This window comes from Mizuhopecten yessoensis, unplaced genomic scaffold, assembly GCF_002113885.1.
Source record: "Mizuhopecten yessoensis strain PY_sf001 unplaced genomic scaffold, ASM211388v2 scaffold7521, whole genome shotgun sequence".
Classification (NCBI taxonomy): domain Eukaryota; kingdom Metazoa; phylum Mollusca; class Bivalvia; order Pectinida; family Pectinidae; genus Mizuhopecten; species Mizuhopecten yessoensis.
In genome coordinates, this window is record NW_018407089.1 from 727880 (window position 1) to 744366 (window position 16487).

The window sequence follows — 16487 nt, forward strand, 5'->3', positions numbered from 1 at the left end:
TTATGTTATACAGGGTATGTGTACTTGCTGTTTGAGTCGGAGATGTATGGTTTATGTTATACAGGGTATGTGTACTTGCTGTTTGAGTCGGAGATGTATGGTTTATGTTATACAGGGTATGTGTACTTGCTGTTTGAGTCGGAGATGTATGGTTTATGTTATACAGGGTATGTGTACTTGCTGTTTGAGTCGGAGATGTATGGTTTATGTTATACAGGGTATGTGTACTTGCTGTTTGAGTCGGAGATGTATGGTTTATGTTATACAGGGTATGTGTACTTGCTGTTTGAGTCGGAGATGTATGGTTTATGTTATACAGGGTATGTGTACTTGCTGTTTGAGTCGGAGATGTATGGTTTATGTTATACAGGGTATGTGTACTTGCTGTTTGAGTCGGAGATGTATGGTTTATGTTATACAGGGTATGTGTACTTGCTGTTTGAGTCGGAGATGTATGGTTTATGTTATACAGGGTATGTGTACTTGCTGTTTGAGTCGGAGATGTATGGTTTATGTTATACAGGGTATGTGTACTTGCTGTTTGAGTCGGAGATGTATGGTTTATGTTATACAGGGTATGTGTACTTGCTGTTTGAGTCGGAGATGTATGGTTTATGTTATACAGGGTATGTGTACTTGCTGTTTGAGTCGGAGATGTATGGTTTATGTTATACAGGGTATGTGTACTTGCTGTTTGAGTCGGAGATGTATGGTTTATGTTATACAGGGTATGTGTACTTGCTGTTTGAGTCGGAGATGTATGGTTTATGTTATACAGGGTATGTGTACTTGCTGTTTGAGTCGGAGATGTATGGTTTATGTTATACAGGGTATGTGTACTTGCTGTTTGAGTCGGAGATGTATGGTTTATGTTATACAGGGTATGTGTACTTGCTGTTTGAGTCGGAGATGTATGGTTTATGTTATACAGGGTATGTGTACTTGCTGTTTGAGTCGGAGATGTATGGTTTATGTTATACAGGGTATGTGTACTTGCTGTTTGAGTCGGAGATGTATGGTTTATGTTATACAGGGTATGTGTACTTGCTGTTTGAGTCGGAGATGTATGGTTTATGTTATACAGGGTATGTGTACTTGCTGTTTGAGTCGGAGATGTATGGTTTATGTTATACAGGGTATGTGTACTTGCTGTTTGAGTCGGAGATGTATGGTTTATGTTATACAGGGTATGTGTACTTGCTGTTTGAGTCGGAGATGTATGGTTTATGTTATACAGGGTATGTGTACTTGCTGTTTGAGTCGGAGATGTATGGTTTATGTTATACAGGGTATGTGTACTTGCTGTTTGAGTCGGAGATGTATGGTTTATGTTATACAGGGTATGTGTACTTGCTGTTTGAGTCGGAGATGTATGGTTTATGTTATACAGGGTATGTGTACTTGCTGTTTGAGTCGGAGATGTATGGTTTATGTTATACAGGGTATGTGTACTTGCTGTTTGAGTCGGAGATGTATGGTTTATGTTATACAGGGTATGTGTACTTGCTGTTTGAGTCGGAGATGTATGGTTTATGTTATACAGGGTATGTGTACTTGCTGTTTGAGTCGGAGATGTATGGTTTATGTTATACAGGGTATGTGTACTTGCTGTTTGAGTCGGAGATGTATGGTTTATGTTATACAGGGTATGTGTACTTGCTGTTTGAGTCGGAGATGTATGGTTTATGTTATACAGGGTATGTGTACTTGCTGTTTGAGTCGGAGATGTATGGTTTATGTTATACAGGGTATGTGTACTTGCTGTTTGAGTCGGAGATGTATGGTTTATGTTATACAGGGTATGTGTACTTGCTGTTTGAGTCGGAGATGTATGGTTTATGTTATACAGGGTATGTGTACTTGCTGTTTGAGTCGGAGATGTATGGTTTATGTTATACAGGGTATGTGTACTTGCTGTTTGAGTCGGAGATGTATGGTTTATGTTATACAGGGTATGTGTACTTGCTGTTTGAGTCGGAGATGTATGGTTTATGTTATACAGGGTATGTGTACTTGCTGTTTGAGTCGGAGATGTATGGTTTATGTTATACAGGGTATGTGTACTTGCTGTTTGAGTCGGAGATGTATGGTTTATGTTATACAGGGTATGTGTACTTGCTGTTTGAGTCGGAGATGTATGGTTTATGTTATACAGGGTATGTGTACTTGCTGTTTGAGTCGGAGATGTATGGTTTATGTTATACAGGGTATGTGTACTTGCTGTTTGAGTCGGAGATGTATGGTTTATGTTATACAGGGTATGTGTACTTGCTGTTTGAGTCGGAGATGTATGGTTTATGTTATACAGGGTATGTGTACTTGCTGTTTGAGTCGGAGATGTATGGTTTATGTTATACAGGGTACGTGTACTTGCTGTTTGAGTCGGAGATGTATGGTTTATGTTATACAGGGTACGTGTACTTGCTGTTTGAGTCGGAGATGTATGGTTTATGTTATACAGGGTATGTGTACTTGCTGTTTGAGTCAGAGATGTATGGTTTATGTTATACAGGGTATGTGTACTTGCTGTTTGAGTCGGAGAAGGCCATCCGATCAATGCTACAGGACTGCACACACGACTTTAGCAGTGGAGACTACTACTACAAGATCTCCAGCCGCAGGATGAGAGCCAAGGAGGTGACACAAATTATTTACACTCAAACCAACACCTTCACTACTACAACCAATACAACTCAACCACATGTATACACCAACCAATATCTATTAGTGCCCACACATCCAAGGTGCTATACAGTAATCACTGAATGTCCGTCTGTCCATCAGTCCTTCCACACGTTTGTTACAGAATTGAACTCAGAATCCAAAAGACATTTTACTTTTAAATGTGACTGGTGATACTGTGATATGGAGATGTGCAAAAGGGGTTTTTAAAGGTCAAGGTCAAGGTCATTGTTATTAAAGTTTCTATGGGCCGTAAAACAATACAAAATACAAATAAGAACGGACCATGCAGGATACAGCTTTTGATTATGTCGGAATCCTGAAATTATTTCTGAAATTTGACATGGTGATCACCCAATGATATGTGGATGTGCACAAGGACGATTAACAAACGCCTAAGGTCAAGGTCATTGTTAATGAAAATAGAGCTATGGAGAGCTACGTTGAGGCACAAGGCAGGTCCCTGCTGACCTGTCGGGTGTTCTAGTTAAGTTCCTGTATTTTTTTTCTTGTCTACAGTTCGTAAACTTCATCAAAGTTTTTAGTGTAAAAACAATATTGGTTTCATATTCCTCCAGATGATTTACACGAGTTAATGTATAATCTCCGGGCACTTCCTGTTCCAACTCTCTTTTAGGCATTCAGGCATTTTTGCTGATTAAATGTTCAAACTGAAGTTAACAAGCCATGGTCGAAGGATAGGAAAGTTTTAAATAGGTGTCCATATGTTACAGTGTTTGATTTTAGACTTATTACAATGTTGTGTCAATTATGTTCATTTTAACACAATACACAATTATACAGTGACCAGTTTTACCTGTATAACTTTGTCCTTAAATTAAATGAACAGTCGTTTCAATCCCATCAGGTACAAGTGATCCCTTGGATCCAGGGAGACAGCAATTACGTGCGTCAAGCTTCTCAGAGACTTGACTCGAACAAGACAATATTTGTTGGTGCCCTCCATGGTATGATGACTGCTGAGTCACTGGCCAACATTATGAATGACCTGTTTGGAAACGTGGTCTATGCTGGAATTGACACGGACAAACACAAATATCCCATTGGTGAGATTTTTTTCTCGGCCTCATCCAATATCTTATCCATAATGTCATCAGTGCTTTCTTCCCCTTTTTCTTAGGTAACTGGGAATACCTTTCCCATTTGGAAAATTGGGAAGATAATTAATAAAGTGACATTTTCAAAGGTTTCAAAAATTTTCACTACTGAAAGGAAATTCAGTTTCGCAATGTACAATGAAAGCTATTTGTTCTCTTGTGGTGAATTCATAATGCTTTTCTGAAGCCCTGACAAATTTTGCAGCAATTTGGTGTAATCAGTGTGTCATTAAAAGCTGGTTGCTGGCAAAATTAGCCCACTATTTGTCAGCTTTGAACTGGCCATTTTTCAAGAATATGTACAGATTAACATTATTGCATGTTAACTTTCAACCGGTCCGACTATTAATAAATGCTTTTCAAGCCAACCAAAAGTTTTAAAACTTATTGAAAACACTAAAAAGACATTTATAATTCCTTTGAGAAGTGATTTAATGGATAAAACATGTTTAGGAAAAACATATACATAGACTACCGACTTCTTGTGACACATTCAGTTATAACCCTCAAAGTTGAAGCCATTGTCTGTCTTGTCTTACCTAGACCTTTGTCAATTTACTTTTGACTCTTTTGTACAATATCAAACCCCTAGATTAATATTTGTATTCATCATTAAGTCCATGACCTCTTTCCCTCAACCTTTACCTTGACCTTTGTCCATAATGTCCTGCCATGACCTTTGTTTCCCCAACAGGAAGTGGGCGGGTGACCTTCAGCAGCAAGAAGAGCTACATGAAGGCGGTTGGGGCAGCATTTGTGGAGATTAAGACTCCAAAGTTTACAAAAAAGGTAAAACCTGTCTTTAAAAAGCTTTATCATGAAACACTTGGTTATGTAACAAAGGTACAGTTTAAGTACTGTACATTAAATTGAATTGTGTGGTTTTCAGTTTAACATTCTTAGCATTAATAGATTGTAAGTCTTTTGATTATATTTTAACTGTCAAAAGTCATCTTGTCTAATACCATATTTGATCACAATTAAGCAAGCCCCGACCCCATTGAAAAAACATACACCAAAAGAAGGGAGGGGCTTAATTGGGAGTATCCCCCCTGTTCACAAATGTCCGCCATCTTGGATATTCCACTGTAAAACGATATCTTGTCAGTCACAAAAGGTGCCTTGTTAGACAGATTTGTATCTTTAAGAAGCTTTGCAAGAATCACTTGATTGGAATTTTGTCAGCAAAAATGGAAATTCTTGTGTGTGGACAGGCATATGATGTACAGATAAAACGTAAACAACGGTAATATGGGCGGGGATCAAACAGTTTGGTATTTGAAAATGGTGGATAGCGTTATGGGGGGAATTGGCGGTATCAGATGGGTTTTAAAAAGTAGGGGAAAACTTTTTAGCAAAATAATGGCGGTATGCGGGGTTGGCAATAGAACTGGGGGCTGTATACCGGGGTACTACTGTATAATACATATAATCTATATATATGTCACCTGTGGATATTTTGTACCAATTTAATAGATGCGAAAAACCTGTACATTTCTATGCCACAATAATTCCCTCATTTATGATGGTATTTTTGGGAAAGATTCTGTCCACACTACTGCTGACTGTCTGTTACAGATCCAGATTGACCCGTACCTGGAGGACTCTATGTGTAGTATGTGTGCCGTACAGCAGGGCCCCTACTTCTGTCGGGACATGCAGTGCTTCAAGTACTTCTGTCGTACCTGCTGGTACTGGCAGCACGCGCTCGACGCCCTGCGACACCACAAACCCGTTACGCGCAATACCAAGACGACCAATCTGGCTGCTGCTGGAGCTCTCAGGTAATTTATCCTGTCTGTCGTAACATTTCATAATAAGTTGTGATTTACCCGAGGTAAAACATCTGTGTGTCGAAACATTTCATGATACGTTTCGATTTACCTGCGGTAAAACATCTGTGTGTCGTAACATTTCATGATACGTTTCGATTTACCCGCGGTAAAACATCTATGTGTCGTAACATTTCATGATATGTGGTGATTTACCCGAGGTAAAACATTTGTGTGTCGTAACATTTCATAATTCGTTGTGATTTACCTGCGGTAAAACATCTATGTGTCGTAACATTTCATGATACGTTTTAGTTTAATCCCAATCAAAAACGTGAGTGTGTTAACAAATTTTCATGGTACTTTATTTTGATTCACCCTGTGTAAAAAAAATCATGTGTCATAACATTTCATGATACCACTTAGTGATATACCCCCGGTCAAAAACTCAGATGTCCAAAAATTCATGATAATCCATTGTGATTTACCTTCAGTGAAAAAGTCAGGGGTCTTAATATCTCATGCTTCCTTGTGATTTACCTTCTGTAAAATCAATATCTGCATACACATTGTTCATCCTGCTAATTTGTATATACTTAACATAGGGGACAAACTGGACAGCTGTTCATGTTGATTTTAGCAGATTCTTTTTTGTTATGCTTTGGAGTTTCCCCGAAATTGTTTGTAATCTGTCTGAATTATCTACTCACTCGCCCCTGAAGACTGATTTGAGCTCTTCCAGTTCAAAGTTTGGAATAGTTAATTATGAAATGTCAGGGGTGAATGAGTTAATTTACAAGAAAAATCTAATCATGAGACTATTTCCTTGACAGCATGTAGCTCGAATACAGGAGGAAATGGGATATAGGAACGTAATCAGGACCAATGGGGAAACGTGCTATTTTTGGACAGGATCTTTAAAAGGACGAAGGAAAAGATGTTTCTTTGTTTTTTGCGCCTTGAAGAAACTTGTTCTGTGTGATGATATGAGGTGCTAAGATAACTCAGTGCTCAAGTCGTTAATTTTAGGGAGCAGGATGAGAATATAAGGGAGGTCACTCCAGATTTCATATAGACAACCCTCCAAGACTCCTTTTCAAATGTGAAAAGAAACTAAACTTACATTTGTTGAATCACAGCTCAATGGGAGACAACTCCGGAAGTGCTAAATTGAAGACTATTGGAGCTGTTGATGTAGAATGAAAAAAGGGGAAAATAATTGTTATATATATTCTAAGGAATAGAATTTGGACCATATATATTTTTGTATAGTGCTAACTATATAGTTGTTTTTGCTGGCTAAGTCATTTCATTATTACTTAATTACTGTCGGATATAACCATCCAGATTATTTGTTTAACCCCTGAAGTCACATTTGAACCTTACCAAATCAAAGACTGGGCCAGTCCAGTTTAGATATGTAGGGGTGTAATGAGATAGTGTTTGCAGTGTTGTAAGTATGCTTCAGAAAAATAATGGTTAAAAGAATAGACTTGATTTATCTAGAAGGTAAATCATTAAACGATGATAGAAGCTCAGAAGTGACCAAAGTTATAAAAAAAAAGAATGACATAAATATTGTTTTTGAAAGACCTAGTCAAGGGGAGGTAACTCTAGATCAGAGGATAAAAGTTATAAAATAATTATTAATTCAGTGGGATTTTTCATAAAAATGATTAATTTCAACATATTACAGTGTATTATAAAAATTCTTATGAATATAACTAAATGATTTTTAGTTTGCTTTGAAAAGAACAGAAATTCTTTTAGGCACTGCTTCTCCTCTGGCGGTGTTTGGGACGCGGATGATGTTCAGTCATTTCGCGTGTGCATTGGTTATATATAGGGACAGAGGTAACTGTCCATGTTTATTTGCTATTGTACATTTTTATTTGATGGTAATTTTTATGGTTTGATAATTATTAATTATTACATGTAGTTTGATTCATATGATTTTTTGTATTGTTGTACAAAGTGCTAATATTTTTGTTTACAAATGCAAATAATTTGCGACTCGTTTTATTTCCTTGTGAACTTCCTATTATTGATCAGGAACTTTTTTGATATTTACGCATATTTGTCTAACCTGTCTTTAGTTTAATCATCCTTCTGTCTCTTTTTTCATCATTTAAATTGTGCAAATATTGTCATTTAATTAATTTTCTACTTCATATTACAATTTGTATATTTTTCAGTTATTTTTCCATTCAATTGATTTTGTAATTTTCATTTACATTGTCCATTCATGTTCACCAAATTCATCGTGTTATTTGTAAATGTTCTGTTCCTTTTTTGCATCACAATTGTAATTTACTGTGTTTTACTAAGCTACAAGATGTTTTGAAATAAATTGCACCTATTTCCCTAGATAGAAGAGTTGCTGGTAACCAGCACTTAACCCTTTCACCCCTATGTAACTTTAATAGCCTCTACCATGAGTTGATATGGATGAGTCCATTATAGTCTAAAGTGTTGAAAGGGTTAAATAAAATAGTGTTACCTTGTGTTGGATTTGTCCTGTTCTGTCAAATACTCGTATGAATTTCTATTTTCTTTTATTCTCTAATTCTGATAAATAAAATAATAATATACCAGATAGTACCATAAATTTCACCAGCAACTGCGATCTTGTATATGCAACCAAAATTAGTAGGAAACATTAAATTTACAGTATTGCTATTCTTTTTTTCTCATTCTTGTGAAATTGTTTGTCATTTTGTGTTAATAATTTTCTTTCTTCAGTTTATTTTGTTTAATTTTTGTTTTGCCTCAATTTGCACTTCGCATGTCACATATTTTTCCCGTTTATTTTTTGTACCTTTTCATGTAATCAATATATTTTAGTAAATATCAAATATTAATTTCACTTGATTCTGGGCAGGTAAACAGGCTCACTACTTTTATGCTTTGTATGAAATGATACAAAGAATCACATAACTGAATTTAATCTTAATTAATTATTTAATGATTCAAATTTCTCATATGATGCGTCACTTTTAGAAAGAATATATAAGATTGAGTTTACTTCTGCAGAATTTTTATTTAACAATTGCCTAGGAAATACTTACCCGGTATTGTTGAAATACAAAGTTTGATAATTATATTTTAGATAGATAAAAGTTCTTTTCTAAAATTAATCAAATAAAAGACAATTTTGATTAAACTTAAGTGTTGTAAAAAGAAGAATGATAAATTTTAGAAAATAATTTAAAAAATAAAAGATTTCAATCAGTTTTAAGCCTGACATGACCAAAATAACATTTATATTTAAAACTGATATGCATTAATTAAGATTCTTATTGAAAAGTCTGTATTTTTAACTAAAGTGATTATTAGATAAATTAAGTTAGAGTTCCCTATTTATCTTTTTATTTATTCTCGCAGGAAGAGCAACTGAAATGATTCGGAAAGATTCAGTCACTTTTAAGACCTCCAAAATATGTTTTATTCGATATGGCTTGAAACGGGTGAATGAAAACAAATCCTTCAATCATTATTTTTCCATAGGATTTTTACAGAATTTAATTTGTTGTTTCTCAATTACATATATGATATGCAATACAAATTTGATTTTACCTGTATCTGATTAAAGCTGTTTTGCAAAATACACAGCCACAATATAAAGATTAAACTCTTGATTGTCGATCAGTGTCATGTGACTGTTTGATTATTGTGCAATGTTATATGAACTGCCGTTGTTCTGTGATGTAGTCTTTGTCTTTTGAACGCTTTAAGCATACTCTGTTGGCCTCATCAGCGCCAATCATTTTAATGTAGTCTGAAAGATTTGTAGTACAATTTGAAACTTATTTATTGTCATTCTGAGATGATATTTTAATTCTAATCAAGTTACTTTATAAAATGTTTGATTCAAATTTTATCAATGGTAGACATACTTACAGCTATGATTTCTTGCTTGTGCTTTTCAAGTTAAGAACTTTGTAGACTTTTCATCCATTTTTTTTCAAGGGCTTTGAGGTCAAGATTACTGGTGGTACATCTCGTTTAAATTCCCCCCTCCAAAACAGAAGACAATTGGTCTTTAAAAATAAACTCTACCAGGCTACTTTCCTTTTCAACATGCTGTATAATTTATCATATTTTTAAGGCATCTTACTGTCTACAATCACTAGTGCTCCACTACTGGGTCAGCCGATTCAAGGCCTACCTGGGGCAGTTTCCAGGTACTGGCTGCAGTTCGGTGTATTTTCTTCAAGCACTCCTGTTTTCCTCCCCCACCAAAACCTGACACATACTTAATGACCATAACTTTTAATAGGACGTAAAACATAAACAAACCCAATTTTTTCCTTTTGGAACATTTCTATATTTTCAGGTAATGAAATTAAAAGACAGATTCAAACCTGAAAATATAATGCAATACAGATTTGCCCTAGCTTCCAGTTGATAATCCTGTGATGTTTGGTGAATCTACAATATCTGAAAATTATTTAACTGAGGGTAAGAGGAAAGTACTCTGGTAGTAGTCAAGTATTTTGTGTCTAGAAAGAGATATTAAAAAAGGATACATTTCTTAAAATCCTTTAATTTTGAAATTTAATGATAATATATATTAAGAGGTGGAAAAGGTACTCTTAGCCTCTGGCACCAATTGTCTTCAGATGTATGGTGGATCTCTATCAGAGAAAACGCCGGTTTTACTCCTAACATTTTACCTATGGGGCTAGCTGCTTCTTTTTTGTATATGGTGGTTCTTTAAGCTTTCTACTCTTTTTTAATCTCAACAAATTTTACCAGAATAGACATAATGTCATAGTTTCGTGTACATTTTGGAAAACAGACTTTTTTCTGTCTTCACTCAAAGTGCAAGACATCAATCTTTTTAAAACAATTTACCAGATATCAATCTGTTTCCTTTTATATCAATATTTATGTAGAATTGAAATTGATTTGTTTGTGATTAGGATTTGGTACATTTAAGTGGTATTTTCTATTTTATAAAATGTGTCTTTCTGTGTATATTTATGATCTTGTAGATGAACATGCTGTAAGAAATGTTAAAAGCCTTGTTAGTTTGACCCTTTATTTTGTCGCTAATGTTATTTTTTAAATTAAAAGAAATGTTTCCCAAAACATTTTAGTTCAAGGAGATGTAAATCAAATCACTACGGCTAATTTGTAAAATTTGACCTGTTCAAAAAATGGAAACATCATATGAAAGTTGTCTTGTGATGAACAATAAGCAATTGGAAACTTCAATTTATTAAAATTATGGAATAACCACTAATTCATATTTCTTTTCGATCTAACAAGGATTTTAACATTTTAATCTGGAGATACTTTTGTATATCTCGCTGTTGTATCCAAATTTATTTTATTCTTGTACTCAAAAGTCTGTTTTCCAAATGTTGATATCTGTTTTACTACTACAGTGCCTTTCATATAATGTAACCAAAGAGGCTTCCGATTGCCAAGTCATAAACACAGCTGTTATGATATTGATTAGTTGCCATGACAACACATGTTTGTGTCATTGTGATGAGGATATAGTTGCCATGGTAACTGATTTAGGTATCGTTTTATGTATTATTGCCATGGTAACTGACATGGGTGTCATTCTTTTCATTGTTGCTATGTAAACACATTGAATTGCCATGGTACTATTTATTGTTGCCATGGTAACATGGAACTGGTTGCTATGGTCTTATGAATTACATTGTTCTTTATGCAAAGTGAGAATGAGAGAGAAATTTCTCTATGCATAAGGTGACCTTGGGTTAGTTTGACTTGTGGATAATGAGGATATCGAGCCTGCTACATGTTATATAGTTGGGGACGAGGGAAGGGTTGGTGGTTTTATTACAAATCATTAGTTAAAGGGTTGATGGGCCAACAATATAATAAGGTTGTTCATGAAATCGGGGTAGTTAGGGGTAACAATATGTGTAAATGCTGGATCTAGCCTACCTTTCAAGGGCCATTGACTTTGTCAGCATCTCATGCTGGATCTAGCCTACCTTTCATGGGCCATTGACTTTGTCAGCATCTCATGCTGGATCTAGCCTACCTTTCATGGGCCATTGACTTTGTCAGCATCTCATGCTGGATCTAGCCTACCTTTCATGGGCCAGCATCTCCATCAACCTTAGTAAGTTTTTGCATTTAAGTTTGTTTCTCTGATATGTTCATTGATGGTCAAAGCGTGTCACAGGCGAGACATATTGATTTGAATGGCTCGTGTGTTTTTAGTACCACAACATATAGGTTAGTAAGGGTAGTATTATATTTCATGTCTGGGGATGTAAGGGTAACACTGTGCTTTAGGGCTGTAAGGGTAACACTATGCTATAGGGCTGGAAAGGTAACACTATGATATAGGGTTGTAAGTGTAACACTATGCTATAGGGTTGTAAGGGTAACACTATGCTATAGGGTTGTAAGGGTAACACTATGCTATAGGGTTGTAAGGGTAACACTATGCTATAGGGTTGTAAGGGTAACACTATGCTATAGGGTTGTAAGGGTAACACTATGCTATAGGGTTGTAAGGGTAACACTATGCTATAGGGTTGTAAGGGTAACACTATGCTATAGGGTTGTAAGGGTAACACTATGCTATAGGGTTGTAAGGGTAACACTATGCTATAGGGTTGTAAGGGTAACACTATGCTATAGGGTTGTAAGGGTAACACTATGCTATAGGGTTGTAAGGGTAACACTATGCTATAGGGTTGTAAGGGTAACACTATGCTATAGGGTTGTAAGGGTAACACTATGCTATAGGGTTGTAAGGGTAACACTATGCTATAGGGTTGTAAGGGTAACACTATGCTATAGGGTTGTAAGGGTAACACTATGCTATAGGGCTGTAAGGGTAACACTATGCTATAGGGTTGTAAGGGTAACACTATGCTATAGGGTTGTAAGGGTAACACTATGCTATAGGGTTGTAAGGGTAACACTATGCTATAGGGTTGTAAGGGTAACACTATGCTATAGGGTTGTAAGGGTAACACTATGCTATAGGGTTGTAAGGGTAACACTATGCTATAGGGTTGTAAGGGTAACACTATGCTATAGGGTTGTAAGGGTAACACTATGCTATAGGGTTGTAAGGGTAACACTATGCTATAGGGTTGTAAGGGTAACACTATGCTATAGGGTTGTAAGGGTAACACTATGCTATAGGGTTGTAAGGGTAACACTATGATATAGGGTTGTAAGGGTAACACTATGCTATATGGCTGTAAGGGTAACACTATGCTTTAGGGTTGTAAGGGTAAAACTATGCTATAGGGTTGTAAGGGTAACACTATGCTATAGGGCTGTAAGGGTAACACTATGCTATGGGGCTGTAAGGGTAACTATGCTATAGGGTTGTAAGGGTAACACTATGCTATAGGGTTGTTATGGGTAGTATTATATATCATGTCTGGGGCTGTAAGGGTAACACTATGCTATAGGGTTGTTGTGGGTAACACTGTGCTATAGGGTTGTAAGGGTAACACTATGCTATAGGGCTGTAAGGGTAACACTATGTTATATGGCTGTAAGGGTAACACTATGCTATAGGGTTGTAAGGGTAACACTATGCTATAGGGTTATTATGGGTATGTATGTTTTGATATAACATTGTTTCTGACATATGGCTGGTGGGTGTAACAATGTTCACGGCCAAGGCTTGATGTTCTAGGCCTGCTTACAGGGTTGTTTGGGGTTAACTGATTCATAGGGTTATGTTTTTGGGGTTGTTACAAGTGGTTACTGGGTTGTTATGGTTTAGTATGGTATAATTTGTGAGGTAATGGGCTATTATTGGGATGGGTTGCACATGTCAATTGGCAAGATGACTAGTTTGTAAAGGCTGAGTTGTGTATATTCTTCAGAGAGAAAGGCAAGGTTTGATAGTGAGGAAGTGTTGTAGAGAGATAGGCAAGGAGGTTTGATAGTGAGGAAGTATTGTGATGTCTGGTAAAGTTGATAACATTTCCAGAAAATTCTTAATTCATTCTGATACATTGAATGGAAACTGAACATTTCAGTATTATATTATGTTTTCTTGGAAAAGTGTAAAAGTTCCCAGAAAAAAAGTGATAAAAATATTTTTACAATATTTTTCAAATACCAGATGAGAAAAAAAGTGTTTTCAGGTGAGAGGTGTTTGGGAAATGTAAGAGGTTTGAGTGAAAGTGTGTGGGTTTTTACAAACTTTGTAAGTTAGGAATTAAACTCCGTTTTAAGGTTTGCTTGTTAAATACGGAATGGAAAAAGGTACATTTATCGTAAAAGGAACTTAGTAGGACTACATTTCTATTTCTACTTTGGGAAAGGTTGTTTGAAATTCTTTTATTGACTGGTTCAGGGAAACATTTATAATGGTTCACAGTAAGGTTATTGGCTGATTTGAGTTATTGGTGTTGCCGAGACAGATATGGTCATATTAGAAAAAAGATGATGACAGGTCTTCAGGAAATGGTATTTACTGATTGCAGGCAGAAGTATTGAACGGTTTGGGATATGCTATTTACTATCTCGGGGGATTTTTTTGTTCAGGGAAATAACATTCTTTGGATCAAGGAAATGGCATTCCTTGATTCAGGGAAATAACATTTTCTTGTGTTGGAAAATGGTTATTGTTTCAGGGATATAGCATTCTTTAGTTCAGGGAGGCAGTATATGTTAGTTCAGGGATCTAGTACACATTGTTGCAGGGATATAGTGTTCTTTAGTCCAGGGATGTTGTACACATTGTTTCAGGGATATAGCATTCTTTAGTTCAGGGATGTAGTATACTTAAGTTCAGGGATATAGTGTTCTTAAGTCCAGGGATGTAGTATACTTGAGTTCAGGGATATAGTGTTCTTTAGTTCAGGGAATTTAGTAATTAGGTTAGCTCACAAATATTTGTACACATTAACTACTTTGGTTCAGGGAAATGTGAACAGAAGAGAGTGCAGGGATGGGCAAGTATGGTTAGAATGAAGATTTAAATTTGAATGGTGTGTGATCGACTGTGAGTACTTTGGTTACGTGTGCGAAACTGTTGTATGTTAATTATTGCAGAACATTTTCTATTTGAACAGGTAGTTCAAGAGAAGATAATTCCTATATTTGTTCATGATATTTTTTCACTCAATAATTTCCTTGCACTGATTTCCTTTCCAATGATTTTTTGTGATACTAAATTGCCCCCATTTCATTTCTGTTTTCAGTTGAGCTGATCAGTGTAATATTTCAATGGCTCTACTGCAGTTTCTCACTTCTGAAACAGCTGGGGTATACACAATTATTAGATAGTTTATTTCTGCATCCTTAGTATACCCAATAAAACAAATGCATTCATTGAACTTGAAACAATCCTTGTTCGGGTTTTCTGATGCATTTCTCAAGTCTGATGTATTCATTCTATAGGATAAAAATCAGGAGTATAGATTTAACAAACAGTGTATATTGAAATAAATTGTTTTTAATTGACATTCAATCAATTTCAAGAACAAGCCTACCTTCAATTTCCTGTAGTCAATTGAATTTCCATTACTTGATAACACCATCCATACTAGCTCAAGTATCTGTCTTGAACTGAAAAAGAATAACTGGAAAAGAATTTCAGGTAATATTCGTCTTACTGGTTACTCACAGTAAAACGAACTATATTCAGATAATTGATATCTCCAAGTGTCCAATTCAATTTTACTTCATATCTATCAGGCATTCAACTTACGAAATGTTTCAAATATTGTTTTCAATGCAAAAAATATGCCAACTATTTGACATCATAAATGATTACTTTTGCAATTTGCTGATGTTGCGTTACTATGGTAACGACTGTAAAATATTTTTCAGAATTTCATATTTGAACTTTTGACCTATAGGGAGATGTATTGCCTGCTTTTGAGCAAGCAGCCATGGAAACCTTTTGACCTCAATTCAGTGTAGTGCAAATCTCTGGCCGGGAACCAGAATTGTTTCTGTCACTTTTTTGTTTTGTTGTATCATAAGTTTTATGTGCAACACTATCTTTTGACCTTTTTTGTTTTCTTTTGCACTGCACTGCACTTTATTATGAGGCTGATGTTGGTTAAAAATCATGCAAAAATACAATAAAAAATAGAAGTAATTGCAAAATGTTTCTTTGTGTTTCTTTCTTATGGGCGGATTGGTCGAGTGGTTATAAGCACTCCTGCCTTTCACGCAGACGGCCAGGGTTCGATCCCTGAAGTCATTGTACACATGGAATATTCAGAGAAATTTTTTTTCTCCTGCCCACACAACTCCAATAACCCAGGTGGAGTATAAAATGGTCTGGGGTGGATGTTGTGGTATTTGTGCTGTAGCAATCGAGTGAGGTGGCACTATAAATGATACTGTTGGAAGCACGGTCCCACTTCAAACAGAACACAATACATCTCGGCACACATGCAGACATTAATAGGGAGATATTAGCCAGGTGGCATATGACTAGTAGTTAGTGCCTGTTAAGGCAGCTCCTGCGAATTCCTCAAAATTATATTGATTAATGTATATGCTAATTGTAGTTATTGTATATCTATGTACTGTGAGGAGCTTTAGAGTGGCTTATTCTAGCTAGATCATTGTTATTAATTATAATGAGGTCCACTAATATTTGTGCGGTTACCTTCCCTTGATTTAACACCGGGTTCAGATTCATATATCACGATTGAATCGGCTCAGGTGGTGCAGAAATATTCCACATTAAATGAATGCACTAGCTTGGACAAAACTGTAGGCAGAGCTTTAAAATGCAGTTTCAGAGAATAAATAACAATATATCACGAATAATATTTCCTTCTTTCACAGTCCACTAAACTATATCGCTTATATTAAACTCTGCATGTACATCAACATTGTTTTATAAAGAAATAACGCAAACTAGCAATAGACAGCATTTAACTTTCGGTTAGGCACATATTGATCCCTCAATCTACACGTGGCG

General features: G+C 35.8%; 2 protein-coding genes across 6 annotated transcripts in view; one reads left to right on the forward strand and one right to left on the reverse strand.

Moving 5' to 3' along the window:
* Positions 1-7192, forward strand: part of LOC110453850 (cytoplasmic polyadenylation element-binding protein-like) — a 35297-nt gene extending 28105 nt beyond the window's left edge. For all 5 annotated transcript variants that reach the window (XM_021503026.1, XM_021503028.1, XM_021503027.1 and 2 more), the window contains 5 exons: positions 2513-2637; positions 3551-3749; positions 4495-4589; positions 5379-5584; positions 6406-7192. In XM_021503026.1, coding sequence (XP_021358701.1) covers positions 2513-2637; positions 3551-3749; positions 4495-4589; positions 5379-5584; positions 6406-6412 — 632 coding nt within the window. In that variant the 3' untranslated portion in view covers positions 6413-7192. The remainder of the gene's footprint in view (positions 1-2512; positions 2638-3550; positions 3750-4494; positions 4590-5378; positions 5585-6405) is intronic.
* A 1611-nt stretch (positions 7193-8803) lies between these two features.
* LOC110453834 (serine/threonine-protein kinase WNK2-like) lies at positions 8804-15088 on the reverse strand. Its single transcript, XM_021503006.1, has 3 exons — positions 15072-15088; positions 11651-12796; positions 8804-11600 (listed from the first exon to the last, which is right to left on the reverse strand). Exons 1-2 carry the CDS (start codon positions 15086-15088, stop codon positions 11854-11856), a joined length of 960 nt encoding a protein of 319 aa, XP_021358681.1. The 3' UTR covers positions 8804-11600; positions 11651-11853.
* Positions 15089-16487: the final 1399 nt, after the last annotated feature.